General features: G+C 48.5%; 1 protein-coding gene across 1 annotated transcript in view; it reads left to right on the top strand.

Annotated features, from left to right (window-relative positions):
* The window catches only part of necab2 (N-terminal EF-hand calcium binding protein 2), a 255472-nt gene that overhangs the window by 213288 nt on the left and 26337 nt on the right, over nucleotides 1-15847 (top strand). The window contains exons 11-12 of the mRNA XM_041192422.1: nucleotides 677-754; nucleotides 11744-11835. Coding sequence (XP_041048356.1) covers nucleotides 677-754; nucleotides 11744-11835 — 170 coding nt within the window. The remainder of the gene's footprint in view (nucleotides 1-676; nucleotides 755-11743; nucleotides 11836-15847) is intronic.

Below are 15847 nucleotides of genomic sequence, written 5' to 3'. Positions count from 1 at the left end.
CTTGAACATGCTCAATGACTGAGCCTTCACAGCCCTCTAGGGTAGAGAAATCCAAAGATTCACCACCCTCTGCGTGAAGAAATGCCTCCTCATCTCAGTCTTAAATGGCCTGCCCCTTATCCTGAGACTGTGTCCCCTGGTTTTAGACTCACCAGCCAGGGGAAAACATCTTATCCACATCCAGCCTGTCATGTCTGGTAAGAATTGTAATGAGATCACCTCTCGTTCTTCGAAACTGTAGAGAATACAGGCCCTGTTTCCCCAATCTCTCCTCATGGGACAATCCCACCATCCCGGGGATCAGTCTGTTGAACCTCCATTGCACTCCCGCTATGACAGGTATATCCTTCCTTAGATAAGGAGGCCAAAACAGAATGCAATACTCCAGGTGAGGTCTCACCAAGGCTCTATACAATTGCAGCAAGACATCTTTACCCCTGCACTCAAATCCCCTTACCATTCTCTTTACTGATCATTCCCAGTACTGACTATTCCCAGTATGGTGCAGTCCCAAAATTGAATATTCTCTGTACCCACTATTCCAGGTACTGACTGTTCTCAGTGCTGCCAATTCCCTGCACTAACCATTGCCAGTGCTGAGTGCTTGTTCAGGGGTGTTTGATGGCGTTAGGTGGACTTGGACAATATGATCTCTAATCTATCTTCTCCTCCTTAGTGTTACAGCTGTGAGGTTACCAGATGGTTTCACCTTCGTTGTGTATGAGTTTTGGGAGAGCGAGGAACAATGGAAAAAGTAAGTGACATGTCACTAGCAATCTGGCAAATTTCTTCTCCTGCTCTGTGTATTTCTAATGGATTCAAGGCAGCCTGATATTCTGCATTTTAATTCCTGTTTTATATCGGTTGAAAGAGGAGGCTTTTTAGGATTGCGCATCTCAACCCAACTGTACACAGAGCAGTCTGCATGCTCCCACTCCTCTGATAGTTCCCAGCAACTACTCTCACAGGCATGGACCTGAGGCAGGGATTGATGTGATTCCTCACTCACACACAACTTCCCACATCACACTGCCATTCACAACCTCTACTGTATGCTAGTGTCTCACAATGGCATCGATATAATAACCCCAATAATAACCCCAATAGCAAACTTCAGCACAGACTGAGCAGAGAAAATACCCATTAAAACAACCTGGCTGTTAACAAGCAGTGCCAGACTCATACTTTGCTCTGTACTGACCATTGGAGAGTGGAGTCAGTAACTAAAAGAGTGCCAGGCAGGGTGAAACTGAGAGCGGAGCTGGAAAGTTAAAAGAGCACGAGAAGGGGCGAGACTGAAAGCGGAGCCAGCGAATTGAAGGAGCCCGAGAATGGGTGAGACTGGAGGTCTGCACTGGAATGCTGCTTTGCGCTGCATTAGAGTGCTTCAGTTGGAGTTTAGTGAGAGAAGGACTCTTAAGGGTTAATTTCTATCTAAACTCTAATCTTTCTTTAATTTAGCAAGTAACTAAAAGTTGCTGTTTGGGTTGGGAGAGGGTGAGTTTTAGTCCAGCTTTAAAACTGTCCGAGACTGCTGAGGGAGGCAAGGAGAAGATTGCAGGATATCTGACCCAAATCTTTCATTCCTCTCTGGCCACAGGATGGGTGCCAGAGGACTGGAGAACAGCTAATGTGGTTCTGTTATTTAAGAAGGGTTGAGGAGATAAGCCAGGGAACTACAAACCAGTGAGTCTCACTTCAGTGGTAGGAAAACTATTGGAGAAAATTCTGAAGGATAGAATCTACCTCCACTTGGAGAGGCAAGGTTTGATCAGTGATAGTCAGCATAGCTTTGTCAGAGGGAGGTCATGCCTATCAAATTTGATTAAATTTTTTGAGGAGGTGACCAGGTGTGTAGATCAGGGTAGTGCGTTTGATGTAGTTTATATGGATTTCAGCAAAGCCTTTGACAAGATCCCACATCGGAGAACTATATAAAGAAGGCAAATGCACATGGGATACAGGATAATTTGATAAGGTGAATTCAAAATTGGCTTAGTTGTAGGAGACAGAGGGTGATGACAGAAGGCTGCTTTAGTGACTGGAAGCCATTGTCCAGTGGCGTATCACAGGGATCTGTGCTCGGTCCTCTGTTATTCGTCATTTATATAAACAACATATATGAATATGTTGGGGGGTGGGATTAGTAAGTTTGCGGATGACACAAAGATTGGCCGGGTGGTTAACAGTAAGGTTGAGTGTCTTGGGCTACAAGAAGATATAGACAAGATGGTCAAATGGGCAGATAAGTGGCAGATGGAATCTAACCCTGAAAAGTGTGAAGTGATACACTTTGGAAGGAGTAATTTGACAAGGAAATATTTAAGGAACAGCATGACACTAGGAAGTTCTGAGGAACAAAGGGACCTTGGCATGTGTGTCCATAGATCTCTGAAGGCGGAGGGGCATGTTAGTGGGGTTGTGAAAAAGGCATATGGGACACTTGCCTTTATCAATCAAGGCATAGATTGCAAAAGTAGGGAGGTCATGTTGGAGTTGTATAGAACCTTGGTGAGGCCACAGCTGGAGTACTGTGTGCAGTTCTGGTCACCACATTATAGGAAGGATGTGATTGCATTGGAGGGAGTGCAGAGGAGATTGACCAGGATGTTGCCTGGGATGAAACACTTAAGTTATGAAGAGAGGTTGGATAGACTTGGGTTGTTTTCATTGGAGCAGAGAAGACTGAGGAGCGACCTGATCGAGGTGTACAAGATTATGAGGGACACGAACAGGGTGGATAGGGAGCAGCTGTTCCCCTTAGTTGAAGGGTCAGTCATGAGGAGACATAAGTTCAAGGTGAGGAGCAGGGGGTTTAGGGGGGCTGTGAGGAAAACTTTTTTACCCAGAGGGTGGTGACGGTCTGGAATGTGCTGCCTGGGAGGGTGGTGGAGGCGGGTTGCCTCAAATCCTTTAAAAAGTACCTAGATGAGCTCTTGGCACATCATAACATTCAAGGCTATGGGCCAAGTGCTGGTGAATGGGATTAGTTAAGTAGGTCAGGTGTTTCTCACGTGTCAGTGCAGGCTCGATGGGCAGAAAGGCCTTTTCTGCACTGTGTGATTCGCTGAAGTCCTGAGGAACAAAGGGACTTTGGTATGTGTGTCCATAGATCTCTGAATGCAGAGGGGCATGTTAGTGGGTTGGTGAAAAAGGCATATGGGACACTTGCCTTTATCAATCGAGGCATAGATGACAAAAGTAGGGAGGTCATGTTGGAGTTGTATAGAACCTTAGTGAGGCCACAGCTGGAGTACTGTGTGCAATTCTGGTTGCCACATTACAGTCAGGATGTGATTGCACTGGAGGGGGTGCAGAAGAGATTCACCAGGATGTTGCCTGGGATGAAACATTTAAGTTATAAAGAGAGGTTGGATAGTCTTGGCTTGTTTTCGTTGGAGCAGAGAAGACTGAGGGGCGACCTGATCAAGGTATACAAGGTTATGAGGGCATGGACAGGGTGGATAGGGAGCAGCTGTCCCCTTTAGTTGAAGGGTCAGTCACAAGGGAGCATAAGTTCAAGGTGAGGGGCAGGAGGTTTAGGGGGGATGTGAAGAAAATCTTTTTTACCCAGAGGGAGGTGACGGTCTGGAATGCACTGCCTGGGAGGGTGGTGGAGGTGGGTTGCCTCACATCCTTTAAAAAGTACCTGGATGAGCACTTGGCACATCATAACATTCAAGGCTATGGGCCAAGTGCTAGTAAAGGCGATTAGGTAGCTGGTCAGGTGTTTCTCATGTATCGGTGCAGACTCAGTGGGCTGAAGGGCCTCTTCTGCACTATTTGATTCTGTAAAAACAGGGGTTATACAGGCTCTGCTTGCAGCTTCAGTAAATAAATTAATTAACTGGCTTAAATAGGTTTTCAGGTGCTAGATTTAGACAGCATAAAAGCAAGCCATCTACATGCTGCTTTTGTTTGCGCTGGAGTGCTGCTTTGGGCTGCATTAGAGTGCTTCATTTGGGGTTTGGTGAGAGACAGAATTTGGTGAAGAGAGAAGGAGGTGATCCCTTACATTTTCTACCTTTCCTCAGTAAGAAGAGCGGCGGCCTTGGTAAGTAGGGCCTCTTTAGTATTCCTTTTGTCCTTAATATTCTCTAAATGAGAGGAAATAAAAGTAACGGGAGTAATTTAAGGGTAAGTCATGGAATTCTCCTCCTGTCTGATGTGGGAAGTCAGGGACATCTCCAGTGTCCAGGGTGACCATGTGTACAGAAAGTCTCTCCACCTGCAGCTACTCGAAATCCAAGTTTCAGCGCTGGAGCTGTGGCTAGAGTCACTGTGGAGAACCAACAAGGATGAGATTTTAGTGGATAGCATGTACAGTGAGGCGGCCACACCGCAGGTATAGAGGGCGCAGGCAGGAAGTGAATGGGTGACTGCCAAACAGAGTAAAAACACTCTAGACAGGCAGTGCAGGAGAGCCCTGGGTCCACCTCCCTCTCCAACAGATTTTCAGTTTGGATAGTGCTGGGGGAGATGGATTTTCAGGAGAATGCAGCAAGAGCCAGGTCCAAGGCAGCATGAGTGGCTCAGCTGCACAGAGTGGGGGATAAAGAGTGGGAGGGGATTCTATCGTAAGGGAGACATATAGATGTTTGTTCAGCCGCAGATGTGACACCAGGCTGGTATGTTTCCTCCCTGGTGCCAGGGTCAAGGATGTCACTGAGCTGCTGCAGGACATCTGAAGGGGGTGGGTGAACTGCCAGAGGCCATGGTCCATGTTGCTGCCAATGATATAGGAATGAGGCCCTGAAAGTAGAATATAGCGAGCCAGGAAATAAATTAAGAAGCAGGACTTCAAAGATAGTAATCTCAGGATTACTCCCAGTGCCACTTGCTAGCGAGATCAGGAATTGGAAAATAGACCATATGAAAGTGTGGTTGGAGAGATGGTGTAGGAGAGAGGGATTTAGATTCCTGACACATTGGGACTGATTCTGGGGAAAATGGGACCTGTACAAGCTGGATGGGTTGCACCCAGCAGTACCTGGACCAATATCCTCACAGGGGTATCTGCTAGTACTGGGAGGGAGGGTTTAAACTAGATTGGCAGGGCAATGGGAAGCTGAGCAGGGAGACATGAGAGGGAAACAAAGAGAGAAATGGAAGACAGAAAACTAGAAGGGAAAAGTAGAAGGCAGAGGAAACAAAGATTTGCAGCAAATAGGGCCATAGTACAAAAAAATGTATAAAAATGTTAAAAAGACAAGTCTAAAGGCACTGTATCTGAATGCATTGAGCATTTGCAATAAGGTAGGCAAATTAACAGTGCAAATAGATGTAAATGGGTACGATATGATTGCGATTACACAGACATGGCTGCAGGGTGACCAAGGCTGGGTACTGGATATCCAAGGGCACTCAGTATTTAGGAAGGACAGGTAAAAATGAAAGGGAGATGGTGTGGCATTGTTAGTTAAAGATGAAATCAGTGCAAAAGTGAGAGAGGATATTTGTTCAGCAAACCTAGGGGCAAAATTATCCCCCCATTGAGGGGGAAGCACGGGAGTAGGTGTGGGCAGGTGGCCCTTCGATCAGCACCCACAATTGGGGGCGCACCGCCATTTATCGTGGGTGGGCCAATTAAGGCCCGCTCAGCGTGACGTCCGCACGAAAGCACTGTGCGCTCCCCATGCAGGCGGGGGGTGGGGGGAATGGCAAATGCGGAAGTGCGCTCTGATCTCCCTGAGACAAGTGCTGCCTCAGAGAGATCAGTTCCCAAAATAAAAAAGTTATTGTCTGGAAAATTTCATTTACCATCCATGTCCCCTCATGTGTCAATGTCACATGAGTTGGGACATGGACATAGCTTTAAGTAAAAGTTAATCTTCATTTTTAAATTCAGTCATGAAACCTCATCCCGCCCTCAAGGTTGGACGGGCGGGTCCACTCATTGCTTTAATTGGTGTTTGAATGGCCTCACTAGGCCGTTGACAGGTCAGCGGGCACACAGCTGACTCGGCTGCGCCCCCGCTGACCTGAAAATGCAAGTGATGCAGGGTGACGTCGGGAGTTCCGCCAGACGTCATTCCACGTCACTTCACGCATCGGTGAGCGGGCCCCGCCCCCGCTCGCTGATGGGAAAATTCTTGCCTAGATCTAGAATCAGCCTGGGTGGAGTGACAAAGCAACAAAAGGTGGAAAACATTAGTGGGAATTGTCTATAGGCCTCCAAGCAGTAGTGATAAAATAGGGGACAGCATTAAACAGGAAATTAGAGATACATGTAACAAGAGTGTTACATTAATCATAGGTGACTTTAATCTACATATAGACTGGGTAAACCAAATTAGCAATAATACTGTGGCAGATGTATTTCTGGAGTGTGTACGAGATGGTTTTTAGACCAGTGTGTCAAGGAACTGACTAGGGAACAGGGTATCCTAGATTTGGTTTTGTGCAATGAGAAGGGGTTAATTAATAATCTTGTTGTGTGGGGTCCTTTAAGGAACAGTGATGAAAACATGATAGAAGTCTTCATTAAAATGGAAAGTGAAGTATTCTGATCTGAAACTAGGGTCCTAAATCTAAACAAAGGAAACTATGAAGGTATGAGGCATGAGTTGGCTAAAATAGATTGGGGAACTTCATTAAAATATTTAAGGCATAAATGTATGCATTGCAACAGTTATACATTGCTTTCTGGTGCAAAAACACAATAGGCAAAGCAGCCCAACCATGGCTAACAAAATAAATTAAAGATAGTATTCGATCCAAAGAGTAGTCATGTAAAGTTGCTAGAAAAAGTAGCAAGCCTGAGGATTGGAAGCAGTTTAGAATTCAGCAAAGGAGGACCAAGGGATTGATTAAGAGGAGAAAAATAGAGTGTGAGAGTAAACTTGCAAGGAACATAGAAGCAGACTGTAAAAGCTTCTATCAGTATTTAAAAAGAAAAAAGATTAGTGAAGGTAAATGTAGGTCCCTTACAGTCCTAAATGGGAGAATTTATAACAGAGAACAAGGAAATGGCAGAGCAATTAAACAACTACTTTAATTCTGTCTTCACAAAGGAAGATACAAATAACTTCCCAGAAATACTAGGGAACCAAGGGTCTAGTGAGAAGGAGGAATTGAAGGAAATTAGTATAACAAAAACAGTAGTGCTGCAGAAATTAATGGGACAGAAAGCTGACAAATCCCCAGAGCCTGATAATCTACATCCCAGGGTACTAACAGAGGTGGCCATGGAAATAGTGGATGTGTTAGTTGTCCCCTTCCAAAATTCTGTAAATTTTGGAACAGTCCCAGCAGATTGGCGGGTGGAAAATGTAACCCCACAATTTAAAAAAGGAGGGAGGGAGAAAAAAGTGAATTACAGACTGGTTAGCCTAACATCAGGAGCAGGGCAATGCGGGACCCTGTTATAGAGGATGTGATAACAGAGCATTCAGAACATATCAACGGGATTAGACAAAGTCAACATGGATTACGAAAGGGAAATCATGTTTGACACACTTGCTGGAGTTTTTTGAGAATGCAACGAGCAGAATAGATGAGGGAGAACAATGGATGTGGTGTATTTGGATTTTCAGAAAGCTTTTGCTAAAGACCCACATAAGAGGTTAGTGTGTAAAATTAAAGCACGTGGGGTTGTGGGTAATATATTGACATGGATTGAGAATTGGTTAGCAGACAGGAAACAGAAAATAGGAATAAATGGGTCTTTTTCGGAGTGGCAGGCGGTGACTAGGGGGTGCTGCAGGGATCAGTGCTTGGGCCCAGCTATTCACAATACATATCAATGATTTGGATGAGGGAAACAAATGTAATATTTCCAATTTGCTGACGATATGAAATTTGGTGGGAATGTGAGCAATGAGGAGGGCGTTAAGAGGCTTCAAGGCGATTTGGACAGGTTGAGAGAGTTGTAAAATACATAGCAGATGCAGCATAACATGGATAAATGTGAAGCTATCCACTTTGATAGGAAAAACAGAATGGCAGAGTATTACTTAAATGGTGATAGACTGAGAATGTTGATGTACAAAAAGACCTGGGTATCCTTGTACACAAATCACTGAAAGCAAGCACGCTGGTGCAGCAAGCAGTTAGGAGGCAAATGGTATGTTGGCCTTCATGCGAGAGGACTTGCGTACAGGAGCAAGGATGTCTTACTGAAATTGTACAGGGCCTTGGTGAGATCACATCTGGAGTGTTGCGTGCAGTTTTGGTTTCCTTACCTTAGAAAGAATATAATTGCCATAGAGGGAGTGCTGTGAAGATTCACCAGACTGATTCCTGGGATGGCAGGATTGTTGTATGAGGAGAGATTGGGCAGACTAGGCCTGTATTCACTGGAGTTTAGAAGAATGTAAGGAGATCTTATTGAAATATGTAAAATTCTGACAGGGATGGACAGACTGGATGCAGGGATGATGTTTCCTCTGGCTCCGGGGGGCGGTCTAAAACAAGGGGTCACAGTCTCAGGATACGCGGTAGATCATTTAGGACTGAGATGAGGAGAAACATTTTCACTCAGAGGGTGGTGAACCTGTGGAATTCTCTACCACAGATGGTTGTGGAGGCCAAGTCACTGAATATATTTATGAAGGAAATAGATAGATTTCTAGACTCTAAAGGCATAAAGGGGTATGGGGAGAGCGCAGGAATATGGTGTTGAGATGGAGGATCAGCCATGATCATTTTGAATGGCGGAGCAGGCTTGAAGGGCCAAATGACCTACTCCTGTTCCTATTTTCTACGTTTCCTGGGACTGACTGTTCGCTGAGACCATTCTCTATACAAATAATTTCCAACAATAATCATAACCTGTACCTGACCATTCCCCGTGCTGACCATTTCCTGTAACCATGCCCACTGTGTTCAGTCCCATTGCGGACAAATCCCGGTGTTGTTCATTCTCAGTGCTGACCAATCCCAGTGTCATTCATTTCTAGTGCTATTCATTCCTAGCACTGACCAGTACCTGTGACCATTCCCAGTGCTGTTTGTTCCCAGTGCTGACCATTCCCAGTGCTGTTCACTCCCAGTGTTGTTCATTCCCAGCCATGATCATTCCCAGTGCTGACTATTCCCAGTGCTGTTGATTCCTAATGCTGACTATTTCCAGTGCTGTTCGTCCCCAGTGCTGATTATTCCCTGAGCTGTTCGCTCCCAGTGCTGACCATTTCCAGTGCTGACTGTCCCCAGTGCTGACAATTTCCAGTGCTGTTCATTTCCAGTGCTGACTGTCCCCAGTGCTGGCCATTTCCAATGCTGTTCATTCCCAGTGCTGACTGTTCCCAGTGCTGGCCATTTCCAATGCTGTTCATTCCCAGTGCTGACTGTTCCCAGTGCTGGCCATTTCCAATGCTGTTCATTCCCAGTGCTGACTGTTCCCAGTGCTGGCCATTTCCAATGCTGTTCATTCCCAGTGCTGACTGTTCCCAGTGCTGGCCATTTCCAATGCTGTTCATTCCCAGTGCTGACTGTTCCCAGTGCTGGCCATTTCCAATGCTGTTCATTCCCAGTGCTGACTACTCCCAGTACTGTGCATTCCCAGTGCCATCCATTCCCATTTCTGTCCATTCCCAGTGCTGTGCATTCCCAGTGCTGTTCATTCCCAGCGCTGCTCATTCCTAATGCTGACTATTCCCAGTGCTGACCATTCCCAGTGCAGTTCATTCTAGTGCTGACCATGTCCAGTGACCATTCATAGTGCTGTGCCTTCCTGGTGCTGTCCCTTCCCAGTGCTGACCATTCCAAGTGTGCTTCATTCCAGTGCTGAATATGCAGTGACTATTCCTAGTGCTGTTCATTCCCAGTGCTGGCTATACCCAGTGCCATTTTATCCCAGTGCTGGTCATTCCAGGTGCTGTTCATTCCTAGTGCCATCCATTCCCACTGCTGTTCATTCCAGTGCTGACCATGTCCAGTGACCATTCCCAGTGCTGTTAACTCCCAGCCCTGAGCACTTCCAGTGATGTTCACTCCCAGTGCTGACCATTTCCAGTGCTGTTCATTCCCAATGCTGACTATTCCCGGTACTGGGAATTCCCAGTGCCATTCATTCCCAGTGCTGGTCATTCCCAATGCTGTTCATTCCTATTGCTGACTATCCCCAGTACTGTGCATTCCCAGTGGTGTCCATTCCCAGTGCTGTTCATTCCCATTGCTGTCCATTCCCATTGCTGTCCATTCCCAATGCTGTTGATTCCCAGTGCTGGCCATTCCCAGTGCTGTTCACTCCCAGTGCTGTCCCATTTCCAGTGCTGTTCATTCCCATTGCTGTCCATTCCCAATGCTGTTCATTCCCAGTGCTGACCATTCCCAGTGCTGTTCACTCCCAGTGCTGTCCATTTCCAGTGCTGTTCATTCCCAGTGCTGACTATTCCCAGTACTGTTCATTCCCAGTGCTGGTCATTCCTAGTGCTGTTCATTCCTAGTGCTGGCTATTCCCAGTACTGTGCATTCCCATTGTCATCCATTCCCAGTGCTGTTCATTCTCATTGCTGTCCATTCCCAATGCTGTTCATTCCCAGTGCTGACCATTCCCAGTCCCGTTCACTCCCAGTGCTGTCCCTTTCCCAGTACTGTGCATTCTCAATGCCATTCATTCCCAGTGCTGGATATTCCCAGTGCTGTTCATTCCTAATGCTGAATAGTTTCAGTACTGTGCATTCCCATTGCTGTCCATTCCCAGTGTTGTTCATTCCCATTGCTGTCCATTCCCAATGTTGTTCATTCCCAGTGCTGACCATTCCAGTGCTGTTTACTCCCAATGTTGTCCATTCCTAGTGCTGTCCATTCATATTGCTGTCCATTCCCAGTGCTGTTCATTCCAGTGCTGACCATGTCCAGTGACCATTCCCAGTGCTGTTCCTTCCCAGCCCTGAACATTTCCAGTGATGTTCATTCCCAGTGCTGACCATTTCTAGTGCTGACTGTTCCCTGTGACCATTCCCAGCACTGGTCATTCCAAGTGCTGGTCATTCCTGGCACTGTTCAATCCCAGTGATGTTCATTCCCAGTGATGTTCATTCCCTGTGACCATCCCCAGTATTTACCATTCCTAGCATTGACCATTCCCAGTGGTGTTTATACCAAGTGCTGACCATTCCCAGTGCTGACCATTCCCAATACTATTTATACCCAGTGTTGACCATTCACAGTGCTGTTCATTCCCTGTGATCATTCCCAGTGTTGTTCATTTCCAGTGCTGTCCATTCCCAGCGCTGTTCATTCTCATGCTGTCCTTTCCCAATGCTGTTGGTTCCCAGTGCTGACCATTCCCAGTATTGTTCATTTCCAATGCTGACCATTCCTAATGCTGACCATTCACAGTGCTGTTCATTCCCTGTGATCATTCCCAGTGCTGTTCATTTCCAGTGCTGATCATTCCCAGTGCTGATCATTCCCTGTGATCATTCTCAGTGTTGTTCATTCCCAGTGCTGTTCATTTCCAGTGCTGATCATTCTCAGTGCTGTTCATTCTCTGTGATCATTCCCAGTGCTGTTCATTTCCAATGCTGATCATTCCCAGTGCGGTTCAATCCATGTTGTTCATTCCCAGTGCTGTTCATTCCCAGTGCTGATTATTCCCAGTGCTGATCATTCCCAGTGCTCTTCATTCTCTGTGATCATTCCCAGTGCTGATTATTCCCAGTGCCATACATTCCTAGTGTCTGTACTGGTTGTTTTACTGAACTGAATTCTCTGCCCAATGAGTGAGGGCCTTCCTGAACAAGCTGCTTCTATCAAGCCGCTTTCGTTCTCATACTCAGTTCTCTTTTCCCTCCAGCCATCTTCAAAGTACAAGATCTAAGGTCTTTCAACATGTTAAAGTGGACACACTGACCCAGCCCGAGACTGTCTCCACATTGTTTATACCAGGTAAGGGAAGCCTGCATTCCTGGCCGGAGCAGAAATGTGTCATTAGACTGGGTGGGAGATGGGATGTAGTTCTGCTGAGCGCACCGGAGTGCCACTCCAGCACCTTCTGTTTAAAGGCTTGTCCAATTCCATGCAGCATGCCAAACCTATTGGACATTCAACTGAATTATATTTGAAAAATGTTGCCAAGCTGCTCATCCAATCACAGACTGGCTCCTCCCTAATGAGCCTATCAGCAGAAAATCCAGAGAGAGACCAGCCTCTGATTGGATGAGCAGCAAAGAGAGGGAAGGTAAGTTCCAGGGCTCGAGCGGACGCAAGGCAGCCGGAGCGGGGCCGAGCGGTGTCTAAGTGAGTGATTGATTGGAGGCTGTGTGTGAGAGAGGGAGTGGGGGGGTGGGTCAGTGGGGTGGGTCGAGAGGGGGGGGTGGCGGGGGCCGAGAGAGTGGGGGGGGTCGGGGGAGTCGAGGGGGTGGTGGGGAGGGTTGAGGGGGGTGGCGGAGGTCGAGGGGGGGCTGAGGGTGGGTGGGGGGAGTCAGGGGATAGAGGGTGTCGGGGGGATGTCAGGGGGGTGTCGGGGTGAGGGTCGAGAGGGTGGGGGGCGGGGAGGTAGAGAGAGTAGGGGGCATCAAGAGAGTGGGGGTCGGGGGGGTCGAGAGTGTGGGGTCAGGGGGGGTCGAAAGAGTGGGGGTGGGGGGTCGGGAGAGTGGGGGCAGGTGGATCAATAGAGTGGGGGACGGGGGGTTGAGACGGTGGGGGGGCGTCGAGAGAGTGGGGGGAAGGGGTGTCAAGAGAGTGGGGGCGGGGGAGCTCGAGAGAGTGGGGGGCGGGGGGGTTGAGAGAGTGGGGGCTGGGGGGGTTCGAGAGAGTGAGGGGTGTGGGGGGGCGGGGTGGGTCGAGAGAGTGAGGGTGGTCGGGAGGGTGGGGGGTGTGGGGGGGTGTCGAGAGAGTGGGGGTGCGGGTTGGGGGAGAGAGAGTGGGGGGCGGGGGAGTGGGTGGAGGATGGAGTGGGGGAGAGACTGGGGGTGTGGAGGGGGGAGTGTGTGAGAGGAAAGAGTGTGGGAGGGAGAGAGAGTTTGGGGGGAGACAATGTGGGGGGAGACTGAGTGTGTGGGAAGGGGGAGAGAGTATTGGGGGTAGAGTGTGAGGAGAGAGTGAGTTTGGGGGGTAGAGAGAGCGTGTGGGGCAGAGAGAGAGTGTTGGGTGGGGGGATAGTGTGGGGAGAGAGAGAGAGAGACAGTATGTTGGGAGACAAAAAAGGAGAGAGAGTGATGGAGGGAGAATATAGTGGGAGAGAGAGTGTGGGAGGAGAGAGAGAAAGAGTGTGTGGGGAGGAGAAAGAGAATGTGGGGGTTGGGAGAGAGAGAGTGGTGGGAGGGGGAGAGAGCATTTGGGGAGGGGAAAGAGCATTTGGGGAAGAGAGGTGTGGGAGAGAGGTTTGGGGGGAGAGGGAGTGCAGGAGACAGGGAGTGCAGGAAGGAGAGAGTTTGTAGAGGAGAGTGTGGGTGGGGGAAGAGAGAGTTTGTGGGACAGAGAATGTGGGGGGAGAGGAAGTGTGGAAGGGAGACAGAACTTGGGTGGGGAGAGAATGTGGGGGAGACAGAGTGTTAGGAGAGTGTGTGTGGAGGAAGAAAGAGTGTGAGAATGGAATGTTCGGGGGAGAGTGTGGGTGGAGCAAGGGTGTGGGAGGGAGAGAAAGAAAGTGTGTGTGGTGCAGAGAGGGAGTGTGGGGAAAGAGGATGTAGGGGGGAGAGAGAGAAAGCATGGGGGTTGAGAGAGCGTATAGGGGAAGAGAGATTGTGGTGGGAAGAGAGAGAGGGAGAGAGAGTTGTGGGCAGAGTGTAGGGTGAGAGAGAGTGTGGTGGAGAGAGCGAGTGTGTGGGAGAAAGAGAGTATCAGTGAGATAGAATGTGGGAGGGGAAGAGAGAATATTGGGGAGAGAGAGTGTGAGGGGAGAGAGAGAATGTTGGGAGGAGAGAGAGAGTGTTGGGGGGGAGAGAGAGTGTGTGGGGAGAGAGTGTGTTGGGGGAGAGAGAGAATGAAGTGGAAAGAGTGGCAGGGAGAGAGAGTTGGTGGGGGAGAGTGAGTTTGGGGGGAGAGAGAGTGTGATGGGGACAGAGAGTGTGTGGTGGGTGCGAGTGTTGGGGGGAGAGAGATTGTGGGGTGGGGGGGAGAGAGTGTGGGGTGGGTGAGAGAGTGTTGGGTGAGGAGAGAGTGTGGGGTGGGTGAGAGAGTGTGGGGGGCAGATAGAGTGTGAGGCTGAGAGAGAGTTTGTGGAAGGAGAGTGTGGCGGGGTGGAGAGAGAATGTGGGGGTTGGGGGGAGAGTGTGTGGGATGGGTAGAGAGAGTGTAGGGGTTGAGAGAGAGTGTGGGGGGGAGACAGAGTGTGGGGAAAAGAGCATGATTCACATTAATTCCTTGGCTGTAATGACCTGAGGATGTGAAATGCAGTATAGTGTTTTTGTTCCCTGCTGGCAGGCTTTGCATGCAACTTACAGCACAGAAACAGGCCATTTGGCCTGCCCATCTATATTGGTGTTTATGTTTCACACAAGCTTCCTCACACCCTTCTTAATCACACAAGTGTTGTGGGGTGACGGTGTCGTATTATCCTGGACTAGTAATCTAGAGACCCAGGGTAATGCTCTGGGGACCTGGGTTTGAGTCCCACCATGGCAGATTGTGGAATTTGAATTCAGCAAAAATCTGGAATTAAAAGTCTGATGATGACTGGTCAAACTATTCTCCATTGTTGTAAAACCCATCTGGTTACAAATGTCCTTTAGGGAAGGAAATCTGCTGTCCTTACCTGGCCTGGCCTACATGTGACTCCAGACCCACAGATTCTTAAAATGCCCTCTCAAATGGCAATGCTGACCCTCCAGAGTCCTTCTGACTAACCTCTGGGGGCTGGTGCCAAAATTGGGAGTGTTGTCCCACAAATGAGACAAGCAACAGCCTGACAAGGTCATATTCATGGAATCATACCTTACAGACAATGGGCTGAAATTTACCCTGATTGGGCAGGCATGTGTCCAACCCAATCGGGTGTGAAACCGCACGAAATGACGTTGAGTGAGCATCCCAACATCATCCTGCGCTCAGGAAGAGAGCACTGAAGCCCATTAACGCAGCAATTGCCTGTCATTTTATGTAGCCCGTCCAACCTTACGGTTAGTGGATGGGTGAATCGGCCTGGCAGCCTTTACATTTTTCATCAAACCCCATTCAAGGGCCGGATGAGGTTTCCGTATTTAAATAAAATTAAAAAAGCAACCTGGGGGCACAATTTTTATTATCTATATGTTCAGGTGCCTGATTGTAATACTTGGACATGTTTTTCCTGATTTTAAAAACTTTATTCCCTGGGTTTCGGGTCTGCAGCTCCCGACCATCAAGGAGCTTTCTGTCAGCACTCACCCACGCCTGCACTGATTTTATAGCCCACCTTCCTCCATCCCCCACCCCGGCAGCGCTGAGCGTTTCAGCGCATGCTTCACGCTGGCTGGCCATTCATTGACCAGCCAGCATGAAATCACCGTCGGGGGCCAATCGAAGTCGACACTCCATTTCCCGACTGCTCCCAGGCCCACTGATGGCGCCCACCCACCGAGCTGAAAATTCTCACCAATGTCCCAGACACCACCATCGCCATCCCTGGGTATGTCCTGTCCCACCAGCAGGGCAGAAGCAGCAGAGGTGCTGGTACAGTGGTATATAGTCAGGAGGGATTTTTTTTTTACTCATTCACGGGATGTGGGCTTTGCTGGCTGGGCCAGCATTTATTGACCATCCCTAATTGCACTTGAGAAGGTGGTGGTGAGCTGCCTTCTTGAACCGCTGCAGTGCATGTGGTGTAGGTACACCCACAGTGCTGTTAGGAAGGGAGTTCTGGGATTTTGGCCCAGCGAAGTGAAGGAATGGCGATATATTTCCAAGTCAGGATGGTGAGTGACTTGGAGGGGAATTTCCAGGTGGTGGTGTTCCCATCTATCTGCTACCCTTGTCTTTG

This window comes from Carcharodon carcharias, chromosome 7 (assembly GCF_017639515.1).
Source record: "Carcharodon carcharias isolate sCarCar2 chromosome 7, sCarCar2.pri, whole genome shotgun sequence".
NCBI classification, from domain to species: Eukaryota; Metazoa; Chordata; class Chondrichthyes; order Lamniformes; family Lamnidae; genus Carcharodon; species Carcharodon carcharias.
The sequence above is the reverse complement of the archived record's forward strand: the minus strand, read 5'-3'. Positions and strand labels throughout refer to the sequence as shown.